Source organism: Corapipo altera, unplaced genomic scaffold, assembly GCF_003945725.1.
Source record: "Corapipo altera isolate COAL_440 unplaced genomic scaffold, ASM394572v1 61411, whole genome shotgun sequence".
Classification (NCBI taxonomy): domain Eukaryota; kingdom Metazoa; phylum Chordata; class Aves; order Passeriformes; family Pipridae; genus Corapipo; species Corapipo altera.
The window spans coordinates 14376471-14392479 of NW_020884875.1; the positions used below are offsets into that span (position 1 = coordinate 14376471).

General features: G+C 45.3%; 1 protein-coding gene and 1 long non-coding RNA gene across 3 annotated transcripts; one reads left to right on the forward strand and one right to left on the reverse strand.

Moving 5' to 3' along the window:
- Positions 1-894: 894 nt before the first annotated feature.
- DMRT3 (doublesex and mab-3 related transcription factor 3) lies at positions 895-9029 on the forward strand. Its single transcript, XM_027634576.1, has 2 exons — positions 895-1411; positions 6841-9029. The coding sequence occupies exons 1-2, from the start codon at positions 895-897 to the stop codon at positions 7803-7805; spliced, it is 1482 nt and encodes a 493-aa protein (XP_027490377.1). The 3' UTR covers positions 7806-9029.
- A 1771-nt stretch (positions 9030-10800) lies between these two features.
- Positions 10801-15571, reverse strand: LOC113943381. 2 transcript variants are annotated; one of them, XR_003526301.1, is made up of 3 exons: positions 15468-15571; positions 14829-15067; positions 10801-10984 (listed from the first exon to the last, which is right to left on the reverse strand). It is a non-coding gene; the product is annotated as an uncharacterized LOC113943381 (long non-coding RNA). The 2 variants fall into 2 exon arrangements; XR_003526300.1 differs by lacking the exon at positions 10801-10984 and adding an exon at positions 12785-13029.
- Positions 15572-16009: the final 438 nt, after the last annotated feature.

Below are 16009 nucleotides of genomic sequence, written 5' to 3' on the forward strand. Positions count from 1 at the left end.
GCCGCCGCCGCCGCCCTGCGCTGGGCCACCGAGCCGCCCCCCGCGCTCCCGGGGCCGCTCCCCAAGGCAGGTGAGGCCGGGCCGGGCCGGGCAGGGCGCCGCGGTACCGGGGCAGGAGGGAAAGGGAGGGCCGGGACAGACCCCGACGGGCGGGTCTCGAGGGGTGGGGCCGGGACGAAGAAAGGCGAGGGCTTTCCCTTCCTCCCGACGGGCGCGGTGGGAAGGGAATGGAGAGGCAGCTCGGCGGGTGCACTTTGTCCCTCTATAAAAAGCAAGGAGCCACACAGCGCCCGGCCAGGATCGCGGCCGCCGAGACCAGCGGAGGAGGCCGGCGAACGTCGCCGCTGCCAACCGGCTCCCCGACGTGCCGCTTTTGATCCCACGTGGGTCACAACCGCACGTCCTTCTGCCGCTCCCGGTCCCCTTAGCCGGCTGGAGTCGCTCCCTGGCTTCCCCCACCCCGGACGTCGGGGCTGCGGGGCCTCGTCCAGGACAAAACCTCCAGAGAGTGCCTCGGACTAAAAGCGGCGCTGGGAGCTAGGGAATTTCTGTGGAGCAAGGATGACCGGAAGAAGTGAGGTGGTGGTAGGGGATGAACCGGGCAATCCAGTCCTCCTGCGCTCCGGGTCGCGTCTGGGGCTGCTTGTGGCAGGTCGGGGTTGCTGAAACCACCGCCCGCAACCGGCACCTTGTGAGTGCGACCTGTCGGTAATAAACACTTCTGGAAGCAAAACTAACGCTCCGGAACTGCTGTCCCAGTCCCCGCCCGGTGTCTGAGCGGGAGCCGACAGTCTTTCACGACGGAGATACCCGTCGGACAGGCCGCTGGCAGCCTAGTGCGCTCCGCAGACAAGCGGAGACTGACGAAATTTTACCCAGTGCCCCGGGAGGGAAATGGCGAACCCTGAGCTCTCACCCACGGGCTACCGTGTGCGGTATGGAGCCATCCCGGCCACGGAACCGTCCGTGGGAGCCCCGGCACAGGGCTTTGTCCTCCGACTCTGGAGGAGACACAACACCGGCCCCGAGGCGGCGGCTCGGCTGAGTCTGTCAGTGTGGCGAGGATGCCGGTGGTTTGGGACCCGCTTCTTCTCCAGCCCTTGGCACCGCCTGCCTGCCCTCCGACCCCCCTGTCCCCTGCACCTCCGCCTGGTTCCGTCGGCCGTTCCCCTGGGCCGGGCTTTGGGGGTCTTTGCCCAAATTTCCACTGGCCGTAGCCTCCCACCAGCTCAGAGTCTTTTCACCACCCGCATCCGCGGCGGCGCTTGGCCGGGGCCTCCTCCCTGCGTAGAAGTGGAGGCGGTAAAGCCGAGGGATTGGGGAGGGAAGGGGATGAAAAGCCGCCTTGGCTTCTTTCAGAAAGTACAAGTTCCTGTCCGCCAGCACGATATAAATCTGACGGATAGGAACGGTATTAACTTGCACGCCCAACTTTCCTTCCCCTTGATATATGAACTTCCCAGTTTAAAAGATTACAGTAATCACAGGAGGAGAGTGTAAATCGAATCTGATAGCAATAACTTTTGGGGAAGGTCAGGCTCAAGTGAAATGTTACCAAGCAACAGGCATTTTGTTTGCAAAATACAATCAAAGTGTATTGATGAGAAATTCTTCCTTGCCAGCCAGTCAGCACTTTCTGCGAGCAGCTTTACGGAAGGGAAAAAAAAAACAAAACACAACAACAACAACAACAACAACAAAAAAGCCCCGAACATAACGGAGGAGATCTCCATAAATCAAGGCCCTCAGTGTCGCGCCTGCCCCCGCCCCCTCCCGAAGTGAGGCCGGGATGGGGGGACTTGGGCACCCCGGCACCGCCGAGGGTGTAACCGTCCAGGTTACACAGATGTCACCCCCGTGGTCCCCGATCCCCGACTGTTACAGAGGGTTTTTCCCCCCGCTTTTTATGAACATGTGGATGCGTGACAGCAAAGTGGAAAATGGTTCTTCCTGTCACCACACAACTTATTTCTAACTATCCTGCGTGTTCTGAGCGGCAGGGCTTTCACTTCCTTCTCCCCACTACCTCAATTAAAATCGTCGTCAAAACAGGGGATATAATTATTTGTTCCCCTTGTCTGTCCCGTCTCTAACAAACACACAAACACACACACCCCTTCCACCGCGAGGACATTAATTTCCTGAAAGGTGTTTTTCACTACGGAGGGGAAATTTCCCGACATACGGTAGAATCAGATCCCTCTGCTTTTACTCCTGCCAGAATAAAATCCTGTCATTTCGGTGGGACAGTTGTGAAGTTCTGTTCTGTGCAAATGATGCACATAGAAACTACCCCTATTGCACCTGCCTCTGCTAACCTAGGATGATCCCTCCTCCTGATACCGTGCTCATGAACTTTCCTCGCCCACATGAGCACATTTCTCTTAGTGGTAGTTTTCCAGGCTTATAAACAATATAATGCCATATTGGGTCGTCGCTTATTATCAGAGCCAGCTTCTTAATGCAGCACAGCTGTCTCTGTATTAGAGAAAAGTGATTAATCTCCTACAAAATACCTTAGACCTTTGAAGATAGGGATGAAAGCCTGAAGTGAAAGTAATTTAAAAACTCCGATAACCTAAACCAAACTAACACCCCCCTTCCTCCAAACAGGTAGCAAAACAAAAAATCACAACCCAACCAACAAAAAAATCCCCCCCAAAAACCCAAACCAATAAAAACCCCACCAAAAACCAACGACCTTAACTTTTCATGTTTTTATGCTAGTTCTGGTATAGTCCTTTCTATGAATACAAATAAGGAAAACAGCAAATTCTTTTGAGATCCAAGAAAATCTGTCCTAACAATCAAAGAACAAGCTGTTTTAACAGGGAGTCAGCAGTGGGAATATCGAGGAAACAAATTTGTTCCAAAGTATTAGACCAAGTTTTCCAGACAAGTTATTGAATTGAGAACAGCTTCTCTCATCCATATTACTTTTATTTGGCGTCTTTACAAGATTTGACTCATGACCCTTAATGTATAAATAGTCAAGGAGAATTGGGGTATATATTGCTCCAGATTTGTAACAGCTTTATTTATTAATTTGTATTTTACTGTAAATGCATGCATAGTTCTCCCACAGTTCTGTGTTTCATGTGTATCTGTATTTGCACTGCATCTCTGTAGATCTAGGTTTGTATCTGTCTCTGCAAACATATTATTTTATGAATACTCCCCATCATTTATATCAATATGAAAACAGTTCCCCTAATTTTCCCCGGGATCACAAAGTGAATACTTGAAGGCAGGCAACTTGAAATAGAAGGTGTTGGGGGGGAAAAAACCCAACACACACACAGAGAAAAAAATACGACCCCCAAAACCAAAACCACAGAAACATACAAAACCGCCTAAACAAAACCAAAAACCTCACTAAAATCCAGAACGCCCCCCCCCCCCCAAAAAAAAACCCAATCCGAACCAAACCAACCAACCACCATCAACAAAAAAACCCACAGCAAAAAAAATCAAACCCCACGCAGAACAAAACACAACACCCAAACCCCACAGATGAAAAATATCCCAGAACGAAATTTCTTTCTTGAAGCCCAGAACATCTTTATGTGAAGCTTACAAGTTATTAAAGAAAAAAAAAAAAAAAAGCTTTGGTGAAGAGCAGCGGGTTGTGCTTTCTAAATACGAAATTGTTTTTGTACCTGAAAATATAAACATTTGCTATTAATACACACATGCAATATTCCTACAATTTAGTGTCCACAGAAGGACATTTATAATGTATCTTCCCTAATTTTTGTTTGTTTGACGATTGCTATTTTGTGCCAATTTTAAACAAACGAAAATCGCGGTCGCGGCTGTTCCCGTGAAGGGTTGGGGACAGTCCCTGGAACGCGCCTTCCACCTGGCCCTCTCCGCGCCCTCAGCGTGGCGGGCAAGGAGTGTTCCCATGGGGAAAATGCAGTTGGAACACAGCCTGACAGACAGGGAAGCACCGGGGCCGGCCAGGTCGGCGGGAGCTGCCATGAGACCAGCCCCAGCCCCAGGATGAAGCCTCCTGACACCGGCATCCAGAAATGCTCTCGAAAAGGCAGAGGGGAAAAATACAACAGCGTCCATGCTCAGTGTTAGCCAACGGAGGGTAATTCTCCATGTGTTAATAACAGCACTTCGATTTAAATCACCGCAATCTCGTTTTCCAGGTCTGTCCCTGTAAGTCTAACAGCCCTCTGAGATGCGCCGCTGTGATCCGTGCTGTACGAGGAGACTGTCCTTGTGCAAAGGCTAAGAATCGGGCTCTGCGCGGTCTCGTGATGATAAAGATGCAAACTTCAGAGGGGATAAGTTTTCAGAATTTGGAGAAAATTTTTTAGGCAAGCCTCCTAAGGATATTTTTAAGAATACTGAAAATTGAACAAATCTAAAATATCTTGAAAATAATATTTTGTAAGGAACAGGGAATGTATTAGAGAGATCTTATCTGATCTAATTTTTTTTTTTTGTAAAGCACGTATTTTCTCCCTAGTTGTACTTGTTCTCATGCCACAGAGATACACTGTAAAAATGCGGTAGTTCTGAAATACTCTCTATTTGCATTCAGTTAATTTTGTAATATTGTGTACTACAGTGAAACTTATTGATGTGGAAATTAGGGCTATCATCTCCCCTAATTGCCTCTCTAACTTTGTTAAGACAGGAACCGGTAGTTAGATGTCCTCAGACTGCTCTGTAAGCCTTCAGTGTATAAACTGTGCATTCACTGAGATGTGAATCACTCTTAGTGCCCCTTCTCTTGTAACAATTGCGTAATTATGAACACGTGAAGGGATTAGGAGGGAAAGGTAGTGTGAGCCTCATGTATTCTCAAATAATGGATGAGCTATGCCGGCGTTTTACCATATCCTCAAAAGGATGCATGTTGCCAGTTTGCTATTGGCAGACAATTCGTGCATTCCACTTTGGCCGCTAAGGCAAGATTGACACATTGAGCATATGAGAGAGGATACATACATTGCCTTCTCTGTAATGTAGCAACATGCAAAGTTATGGTTCTCTGTTTGCCCTGGACAAAGAGCATAACCAATATAAAAACAAGTACCAAAGCCAGGCTATCCTGCTAAAAGAGATCTTCATTAGGGCGACTAAGTTCCTCAGCTGTATTCCTCAGCTACATGCTTATCTTCCACATCCCAAACTAGCAGTCCACATCAGCTACATGCTTATCTTCCACATCCCAGTCCCACAGCTTTGTAGGATGACCCATCATTTCTGCCAGGTACCACAATCCTCACGAGGAGAACTTTTTGGCATACTCACACTGTTAGGCTGTGCTCTGCCGGGATCTCATACTTATTTATAGCTCCCATTCTGGTGAGCATAGTGGCTTCTGGCTCAGCGTGGGCTTGCTCAGACCTTGACTTCTTTCTCTCTCAAGATGGGAAATTGCATTAATAGACTTTGTCTCAAGCTGATCTGTGAAACACTAAACTTATTCCACTGCATGGGGAGATGCTCTGCCTGTTAATGGGGCGAGAGAGAGGCAGGAGGTGGTGAGCAGTGAGGCTAAGGTTCTTGCATACCTCTAACTGGTTGCATCTCACTTGGGCAGGGGTGTTCATCAGCACATTTTAGGAACCTTTGCTTGCTTCTTACAGCTTCTTTATCTAGTTGGGCTGTTAACCAGGGACTTGGGAAACCAAGAAAATAATTGCATTGGGGTTTTTTTTGCAGATAGTTTTTCACATATGTGTGTTCAAAAGCACTGCCCTGTGCAGTTAAATTAGGCTCTTGTCAGCTGCAGCTTGAACAATGATCCCTTCCCCATGCATTGATGCCTCTCAAGGATACCATCATCGTGCTCTATGAGGAAGGCCACCAGAACTGTGTTCTCAAGAAATAACCCTGAAGAATCTCAAGTAATCCTATGCACTCCCTTGTGCATAGGCTGTGAAAGCACTGTCAACCTTTCTTCCTTTCTTCTTGCTGACAACAATTATATACTCAGGTCAGGCATTACCAAAGTGACCAGAGATATGGGGTGTTCCCATTTCCGAGTGTCTGCCTGGAGACAGCATGGTCAATGGGCTTGTTTTCAGCCCTGTACTCAGCTCTTATCCTTCTTAGTTTAGCACATAAAAAGCAAGATACCAGGAACAAGCGCTAAGAGAGTTTGTGGGGTCTCCCTCCTTGGAATTATTTAAAACTCATCTAAGCAGGGACATGAGCAACCTACTCTATATTTTAGGTTGCTTTTGCTTTGAACAGGGTATTGGACCAAATGCTTTCCAGAGGTCCTTCTCAAACCAGATTTTTCTAGAATCTGTGCTGTGGGAGGAACCAATTTCTGCAGAGCCAAAGCTTGAATACACTGATGTATTTGCAGACTTTTTATACCTTCAACCAGTAGTCATGATGAAGTGGTTCCACCAACGCTGCTGGACTTGCAGAGGGAATTTTGGTCTCCCTAAGTGCCCTCTCCATCTCACAGACAGTGGGATGGTGCTAGTGAGGAATTATGATGTGAAAGTGCTCAGGTTCCTCTGAGAAAGCTTGCACTTGGCTGGTGTGTTGCTGCCATGTAATCAGTGAGAGACGACTGATACAGTGTATTTGATGCATCAGAAAAATGACTACAGCTTCTTTCCTTGCACATGCCAAAACGTGACAGATACCTATAAGGCCTAGACCAGGCAACATTATTCTTTTGCAGTTTTATCTTCATGAGATGTTGCAAAGATACCTTAATTTTTACAGCATCTCTGTGAAAAATGCTCTTTCCCCCCACCATTCTTCTTTGTTCACTTTAAGAAGACACTATCCTCAAATTTCTGTAAAAGCTTTTGGCTTCAGTTTTTTATTAACTTCTCTGAATTCTCTTTGCAGACATGAATGAGGAGAGGTTGGGTGATGCCAGTGGAGCAGACAATGCTGAGACCTACAGCGACAAAGACACAGACCAAAGGAGTTCCCCAGACATGACTAAAGCCAAAAGCTGTTTCACCCCTGAAAGCCCTGAAATTGTTTCAGTGGATGAGGTCGGTTATGCAGTTCAGAAAAATGGTGGGAGCACAGAGAATCATCCAGACAGCCCCAAGTACCACCCAGAGCAGAACCACCTCCTGATAGAAGGTCCTTCTGGGACAGTTTCTTTACCATTTAGTTTGAAAGCAAACAGACCCCCACTTGAAGTCTTGAAAAAGATCTTCCCTAATCAAAAGCCAGCTGTGCTAGAGTTGATCCTGAAGGGGTGTGGTGGTGATCTGGTGAGTGCTGTGGAGGTTCTCCTGTCTAGTCGGTCTTCATTGGCCAGTGGGGAGAGAACTTCTGCAGAATCCGATGGTCTTGTTTTGCCTTCCAACGGGCACATTTTTGAACACACGCTGAGTTCCTACCCTATTTCATCTTCCAAGTGGTCTGTGGGCTCAGCATTTAGGGTTCCTGACACGCTAAGGTTCTCTGCTGATTCCAGTAATGTCATGCCAAATCCTCTGGCTGTACCTCTGCAGCATCCTTTCCCTCAACCACCACGCTACCCGCTGATGTTGAGGAACACTTTGGCAAGAAATCAGTCCAGCCCGTTCCTGCCCAATGATGTCACCCTGTGGAACACCATGACACTGCAGCAGCAGTACCAGCTGCGGTCCCAGTATGTCAGTCCTTTCTCTAGCAACACAACCACAGTTTTCCGAAGCTCACCTGTACTTCCTTCCCGCTCCTCAGAGGATCCTAGGATCTCGATTCCTGATGATGGGTGTCCTATTGTGTCTAAGCAACCAATTTACACAGAAGATGAATATGAGGAAAGGTCTGATTCTTCAGACTCAAGAATACTCAACACATCTTCTTAGACTGACATTTGATGTGTGATAGCTAAGTGATACTCACAGTGCAGCTGAACTACTGGCCCCTAAGAGGAGGGACACATACTCTATGAAACTCTTGCAATTGTATTAAAAAGTGACTTTGCTTGGTATTATACTATAGCAATAAAGACATAACTTTTTTTAATTTCTTGCACTTCACTGGATAATGCCAAATAGCAATACTCTGGCTTTAGTGCTGAGTCTGTATTACAAAGGAAGACTTTATGGCTATTGGTTATGGGACTCTGGAAGGCTCATAATGGAAACAGAAGCCCAAGGTCTACTTTGTTCCTTAACAGAAAAATGGGGATGTTAAACTAGAATACTTGAATGCTGTTTTATAAGAGAGAACTCCTCAGGACATAAGAAATCAAATAAACATAATTCAATTGCAAATGGACGAAAACAAGGAACTTATAATTTTATGCCAGTGATCATTCTTGCAGTGAAAGAAAAAGCAGAAGAAAGAAATATGCACATGCGACTAATATGAGCTCCTTCTGTGCCGTTTGAGCTTGGACACTTTTCAGAGAAATATTATTAAGAGTTATTCTTTTCCCATGGCTAGGTCGAAATGTGTAATGTCAGTGTAAAACCAATTACAGCTGTGAATTGCATGAAGTGTATTGTGAAATGAACACCAGATTAAGCATTGTCAGGTTAATGTAGCATGCTAAGGACTCTAGAAAAATAAACTAAGATCATGATCTTGGTTTATGTCATTTATACTGGGCAAATACATTCTGAAGACAGAGAGCTGATTAATCCTCAGGCAGGGTTAAAATGTCCAGCTCCAGCAACTGCAGTCAAGGGAAGCCTCTTTTTCCAAGTCTGGGTTCTGCTTCCCTGCCTAGTAGTTTGCAACTGAGATTAGGCAAATGTTGTCATCAGGGAAGCTGAGATCTTGAGTATGTACTGCAGACACTTCCAAGCTCAGCTGAGTAAAGTAGAGCTTGCTACAGTCACAGAAAGCAGAAAACAAAAGGCTCTCCCAGTGCTTCAGAAGCATCTTTTTTTTCCTATACTGTAGAAGTAGAAAAAAAAGGAAATAGAATGTAATAGCAGGCCTTTCTTTAAAATAATATTTAGCCAAATGGCAACTTCCCTAAATGTAGAAAAGTATTGGTTTGAACAATTTATTGCATGATTGCATGCATTGATTACACTGCATATCTTACGTGTGTCTGAGTAACATTAGGAATTGCTTCTGATGAGGAATGCCACTAAGTTAACTGTTCACTTAGAAGTTCGTTAAGGTTCTAGTGCCATTTTTTCAACTGCTCACAACTGACAACATATGCTTGACAAGTGACTTGTACAAAACACAGCTCTGAATGCAGATGAAATGACTGTCAGGCCTTCAGGTGTATGGATGAGTCCCACATTTCAAAAACATGTTGAGGCTGCCCTGAAGTTAAACCCTAAAGCAGATGCGCTTTAAAACTGTTATACACATATCAGGCATGTTATCCAGTGTCATTGTTGATATGAATGTCTGTCTTCTCATTTGGTATTTCTTGTTTCACAAGTCTCATGCACACAGTGAATCTTTCATTTTATCAAGGTACTGAACACGCACAGAAAGGAGAATAAAATAATGATTTTGTTTTCCTTAGGGGATAAATGAACAGAAAGATACTTTTTCTTGCGTAACTTTCCAAGCTCTTCAGAAAAGCATTTTATTGGTAATGCTACAGAGCAAAGCAGGGGAAGGGGGGAAAGAAAATAAATAGATTCTTTTACGGAAGTGTAAATGTGAAAGCATCTAAAATTTTCCTGAATGCAGAATTTCAATTCTGTCCTGACAGATTTGCCTGCATTCACGTGGAACTTGTAAACAAATTCACCTTACAGCTACTCCAGAGATAAAAGTAATAAGTAAAATATATTTGATGTTGCAAACAGAAAGGCATGAGGTAGTGAAATGGTGTGCTACAAGACCGCAGAGAAATTAAGTGTCAAAGGCTAGATAAGAGCAGTTAGGTCCAGGAGCTCTGATTTTGAGCGGGTTTCCTTCTTGCAGAAACCTTTGTATAGGCATCCCTGTATATTAAATGAAATCTGCATGGGTTTTAGTTTGGGGGTTTTTTTGTGTTTTGGTTTTTTGTTTGTTTTGCTACAGAAGTTGAATCATCTTCAGCAGAAAGACCGAACAGTGGCACCTTAGACAGCTCATAAACACTATGGCCTGCAGGCTTTCAGAGAACAGAATTTTGGCATCTTGGAACTGTGACACACCTTTCAAAGAAGGCTGACCACGGCTAAAGTGGAGTGAACTATTATCACACTTGTGCTTAAAAATGCAGATTCGGTGGTATGATTTTTTAAAATTTTATCCCTTTTGATAAGTTGTGTTCTGAAAAAGGAAACAAGTTAAAATGATCCTTGTCTGGTATTAAACTTGACTCAACTCACAATTACTTTTTTTTTTTTTTTAAATAAAGTAAATGTATCTCTGTTCAAAATAAGAAATGCAAGTTCTCATGTTGAACAATAATTTTTGTTTGGCCATGCAATAAAATATTGCTAAAATAGCTAAAATGGTATCCAGAAGATTAATTTTTTAAGAAATACTGATTGGCCTGCAGTGGTATTTTAGAGATGTTGCTTTGCTCACCCAGCTATATTTTCCAGGCTGGCACTACAGGCAAATATGTTTTTTAAGGATCCCTTACTGTGTTGGCAGGAACTTTTTCTGCCCACACAATGCTGGGACCTGTTCCACAGACCTCTGCTGTGCTGGTGGGGACTGCCCACCCACTCCCACCCTCTCAGAGTGGGCAACCGCGGGGTGAGGGAGCCCCCTTTCCGCTGGAGCCCTGCGTGCCCCATCGTCAGGGCCCACAGTGGCCACCCCAGAACTGGCACCCTGGCTCAGGCCGTGCCTTCACCGAGGTCAGTGACAGCCGTGTCACCGCAGCTGGCAGCGGCGGGGCTGATCCTGAGCCTGTGGAGCCCCTGCGGGGTACAGCATCCCGAGATTTCCACGCCTCCGGGGTCCGGGGAAAGGCCTTCGGGTGGGGCACCCCACACCTTGCTTTTCCCAGCTCCATCTTGTGGTGAACAAGGGTAGCCTCGTGACGGAGCAAATACTTTGTGCTGAGGAAGGGAGGACGCGGAGGTGAGGAGGGCTGAAGCTTAACGTATTGATGCTCAGAAGCCTCCTGAGGACAAAAAGAATTGAAAGCATCAAGAAAGATGGTTTGAGCCTGGTGAGGTCTCTGCTGAAGCCCAGGATCCAAAGAGGTGTTGGGGTATTTTTGTTTGGTGTTTCGTGTTGTGGTTTTTTGTTTGGGTTTTTTTTTTTTTGCCCTTTTTTTTTTTTTCTCTTGGGTCTTTTTTTGGGTGCTAGAGCAGCTGTGGCATTCTTGGAGCAAGAGATCTTCAGCCTCTGCACAGCTCCTGCTCCTGGCTGAGGAGCCACCTAGGAGCCTCTCTGGGATGCCCGGGGACTGCTTTTTCTCCCATCAGATGGGTGAATTCATTGTCTACTCTCTGGGCAATGCCCAGAGCTCACTCTCTCTGCTCTTGGCTCTGCTTGTCCAGGTCCCAGAGACTGGTGCGGAGGGCTCTACAGAGGCTGGTTGCTGCCCCAGAGGCACACTACTAAAACCCCCTAGTTAATCTCTAGATGTGACAACATGGTTAAGGGCCGACAGCTATGTAAACAATAACAATGCTACAGAGAGCCCTAACGCGATGTTCATATCCTCCAGTAGCTCACGTAACTGTAGACAAGAGAATAGGCAGAACAGGAGCAGGGGTAAGAAATGGGGATGTCCTGCCCAAAATATCCCCTGCCTTGCTCTTGCTGGTGGTTGTGATGCTTCCCCGGGGGTCCCTGACTTGCCCTCCTTATTGGTCTGAAGGGCCACCTCTGCAACATTCGTTGTATGCTTGGTGAACAGGCTCACTTCACATTTGTGTTGACATCTTTGAAAAATGACTTTGATTCTCTCAGTATACTGTTTCAGTGATTCATTCTTTATGTGCATTTACTCAGCAGATGTGAGTGGGGAAATAAGATTGATGCTAAATTTATATGTTAATTTTAATATTGAAGCTATCCTGTATTTGAAGAATAAGATCAATTTTTCAATTTCATTTCTTACGTGATATTGCATATTGTCATTACTGGAAAATAAAATTATTTCTGAATGCATACTATCTAAACTTCAATTTTAGTGGACATATAACTCTGAAGCATCATTCTTCTCCCTTCCCTTTAATAAATATCTTAATACAGTATTTTAACATTCTTACAGTAGTCTGCCATGGGAAAATAACAAAGTCTTTTCATCCTAAATGGTGTTTTGTTAATGTGCTCCCTGCAGCATTCTGCACTGTCACAGGCAGATTTCATGCATGACTCAGCAACTCCCTGCAGGCTGTTGCATGCCTGCTGCAACAGGAATCTTGGTTAATAATTGTGTCCCTCACTAGAGATTAATTTCAATAATTTCCACAATAGCAGCAGTGCTTGAGAGCCATAGCCACAGCTAGTTGCCAAGCATGTTTGCATACAGGCTGAATCCTGACCTTAAGTGAAGGATCAAACCCTTAGATCACTATCAGTAACCAGATCATGTAGAGGATGGAATCCTCTATGTACAGAAAGACTTGGCATTTATGGAGTGAGACGTACTTTAAGAAGGTCTGCTGCCAGAGACCAGGCTTTCCTGAAGCCGCAACAGAAAAAAAGTATTTACAGAACCTTGGGAGTGTGGTTTGGTACTTTATGTCTTTGCAAGCTGTGCAGGAGATTAAACTGAAATAGATAGTGGGAACCTTTGCAAGATTACATCCCTGCTTTGCCCTCTAACCCAAGGAAGATTTTTCCCTGTCCTTAAGGGATAAAGTTAAGTGCTACAAGGATTTAATTGCTTTTATCTGAAAATTCTTAAAAAGCTTCAGTGCCCTGTAAATAGGAGAGCAGAACATAGTATTTACCAGAGCATATAGTATAAGATTTTGTTTCTAATTTTTTCTATCTGAGAGAGAGGCTATAGCTTTTCAATAGCTGAACTGTGACTGCCTTCAGGAACAAAGTTTCCCTGAAAAGCTCAGGACAATTCTGAGATAACCCTGAGCAAGCCACTGTCACAAAAAATGTTGTGAGACCTAAGGTAAACACTGCTTGGGTTCTTTCCATCTGTCATATTTCTGAGTCTATAGACTTCATACATTCCAACTTTCTTGTCTGCAACACCTAGACAAAACCAGAAATCTTGTGATAATTACCCTTCTTTTCCCTAAAGGCAGTAAATACATGAGTCAGCAAAAGGTTGAAGAACAGTGAGAAAGCAGAATTTCAGACACAATGAAGTCTATTCTTTCTTCCAAGTCTTGTGCTTCCAAGTCCCTGCTCAGGCAGGGAGGTGTGCAGGCTCAGGAGAAGCTGCTCTCTCCAAGGAAGGTGAGCACATCTGACACGTCTGCCAGCAGTACACATCTCATCTTGGGGGCTGCAGCCCCCTCAGGAGTGGGTATGTGTCACAGAAGAAAGGCACTGTGAGAGTGAGCAGTGTGGCAGCAACATGATGGTGAAGGCACTTGTGGTAGCTGATAGAAACTTTCCCTCTCTGTTGCATGCAGCGAAGCTCAAACCCACTTTCGGAAACATCTTTCTTTTGAGCATAGTCCCTCTGCCTTGCCTGCACATTGCTGAGATTCCTTCTTGTCACAGTGAATATAAACCAGAAAGAGTGAGATAAAATTCACTATATACAGAAAAATATAAAAGAGACATTGAAATACTCAGAAATACAGAGAGACATACTTCCTTTCTACTTGTCAAATGTTGATGTTTTTGTCATTTATAAGGGCTACATGACCGATGTGACAAGGAGTGCAGAAGCAATCCTGATGGAGTATTGTACCTGAGGGAGTGCTGCAATAAAAATGTAGGTTTCTGTTTCTCAACCTCTGCATGTTAATCTCTTGACTCACTGACTGGGAACAGGAGAGTGCTCAAAGCTGTTAATGTTGCACAGCTGGCAGCTTCTATGGTAACAGAAATCAGTGGGTTTTCACCTTCAACCTGCCTTTTGCCTTAGCAAAGTGAGGGCAGTGCTTAATGTTTAGTACAGCTACATATTATACATATTGAAAAGTAACATTTTCTCAAGAGGAACAGCTCCTAAACTACAGAAAATTATTCTGCATGGCTCCACACTTACTGCAAAACCCTTTTCAGGAAACTTTAATACCCTTCATAGATTTGGCCCAAATCGCAGGCCAGCTATTACATTTTAGACTACGTGTAAAGTTATGGTCAGCTATGTGTAAATTATGCATTTTCTTCCTTGCTCTTTCTCCTGTAGTTGCTTTTTTGTTTTCTAATAGTCTGCAGAGGTATAAACAAAAGGAACATTTGGCCACATGCATTTTTCTTCTTTTATCTCTATTGCCAAATAGTTAATTATCAGGGACAAGGGGTTGTGGGGGAGAAGTTAATTTGTTTTGAATGTTTCCCCAAAATATAAATACAATAAAGAATAGGTGATAGTATTTCTAAGGCTTCAAAGAGGGGATTAGTTCTGCTCACTCACACATACCTCCTTCTGCTATTCTCACCTATGTTGGGTGAACCCAATACAGGCATCAATCACTGCAGGCCTTGTGAACGAGTGGGAATTGGGCTGGATTTGGGGTTGTTTTGCAGAACTTTGAAACACATAATCAGGGAGGGAGGAGGGAAGGGATAATTTCTGACCTTCAATGGCTTCTGGGGAGTGGTGCTTTCCCATGCCTAAGCCTGAGCTATCAGAGTCTATGCCCACATTGCCATTGCCTTGAAAAGGGAACAGTGTGATCTATACCAGGAGTCAGGAGGTGAAAGGGGCTGGTCTCACTGTCTGGCTGTGCTCATGCCTCACTCCTCTTCCTGAAAGTTCACCACATGAGATTTTAGCAGACTTGTGCGGTGTAAATTTACGAAAAGCTGTGACTAATTCCCAGGTGACTGGTATATTTTTTAACATATTAAAACTCAAGCAAACACCCTACCTGTCAAATTATTGTCTGGCATTCATATATTTCCTGATTTGGCCACCATTGCTCTGTGCTGTTTTAACAGACTTCACTTTTTCTGTTGTCCCACTGGGCTGGCAACAGGAGAAATAACTATGGTGTTGGGTACGGCAAGAGGCAGTACAATCACCACCATCCTGCTCTTAGTGGCTCTAGTGTGGTTCCTCACCTCCTTCACAGCACCACACCTCCAATGTTTTTACACACTTTGAGACCTGAAAGTGCAAGCCAACACCTAGTTACTATGACTTGGTCTTAATTAATTTGCAGCTGATTAAAGTTAGTGCCTGAAAGAACTCCAATTGCTTTTTTCTTTCAACAGCACCCCAAAAAAAATCACTGATGCTAAAGAACCAGTGACTCCAGTCCTTCATCCCAAGGCTCCCTTCTCCTCCTTAAATTGGAAAACTACCGGTTCAGTTGAAAATGTGAACTGTGTGTACAAGATATTTGAGAGTTCCTTGGGAAATGGGTTATACTTTCCCCTTCCAAATGTCTGGAGTTGCAACTGTCTCTGAATGCATCCCTGAGCCGAGATTACAGGAGACAGAGTGAGTCGCAAATTACTGTAACATATATTATTCAGACAGTGTAACGTGTTATTCAAACAATTACCTAAAGTAAACGCGGTCTTGCATAACATGACCTAGACATCAAAACATGGCCTCGTCTTCACATAAAATAAGGCAGTCTGGCGCTGTTTCAGCCGAATACTGGGTGGATTTTGGGAGGGGGACAGGAGAGAACGCGACGCTGTGACCCCGGGCTCCTCTCCCCGTCCCAGCTCGGTCCCTCTGGCCGAGGGCCCCACCTAGTGTCAGCGCGGTCATGGCGCTGAGCGCCGCTGGAGCTGGCCGCATGACGTTGTGGCTGCACACTATGATGAAGAGGGATGGGTCTGTCCTTCCCTAACTGCGTGGCTCTGGCAGCTCGGCTAGGGGTGCATTCGGGGTCTGCTTTGAGGGTCAGCTCAGTGCGGCGAGGAGCAGGAGGCAGGGCGGGTGTCACCGGGACTCTCTCTCCCTCGAACCTGTTTATTCAAATCCGAAGGTAGGAGGCAGGCACCACGGCAGGCACCAGCTTCTCCGCAGCCCCTCCCCGCTCCCGGTGAGCACAGAGCTCCCACGGCGTGGTGGGAGAGCCAGCGAGTGTCCCTA

Bases quoted from the DNA above. Each gene is read 5' to 3' on its own strand.
- DMRT3 (XM_027634576.1), top strand. From the start codon at position 895: ATGGCGAACCCTGAGCTCTCACCCACGGGCTACCGTGTGCGGTATGGA. The intron at 1,412-6,840 runs GTATTAACTTGC...TTCTCTTTGCAG, and splicing joins AAATCTGACGGATAGGAACG to ACATGAATGAGGAGAGGTTG.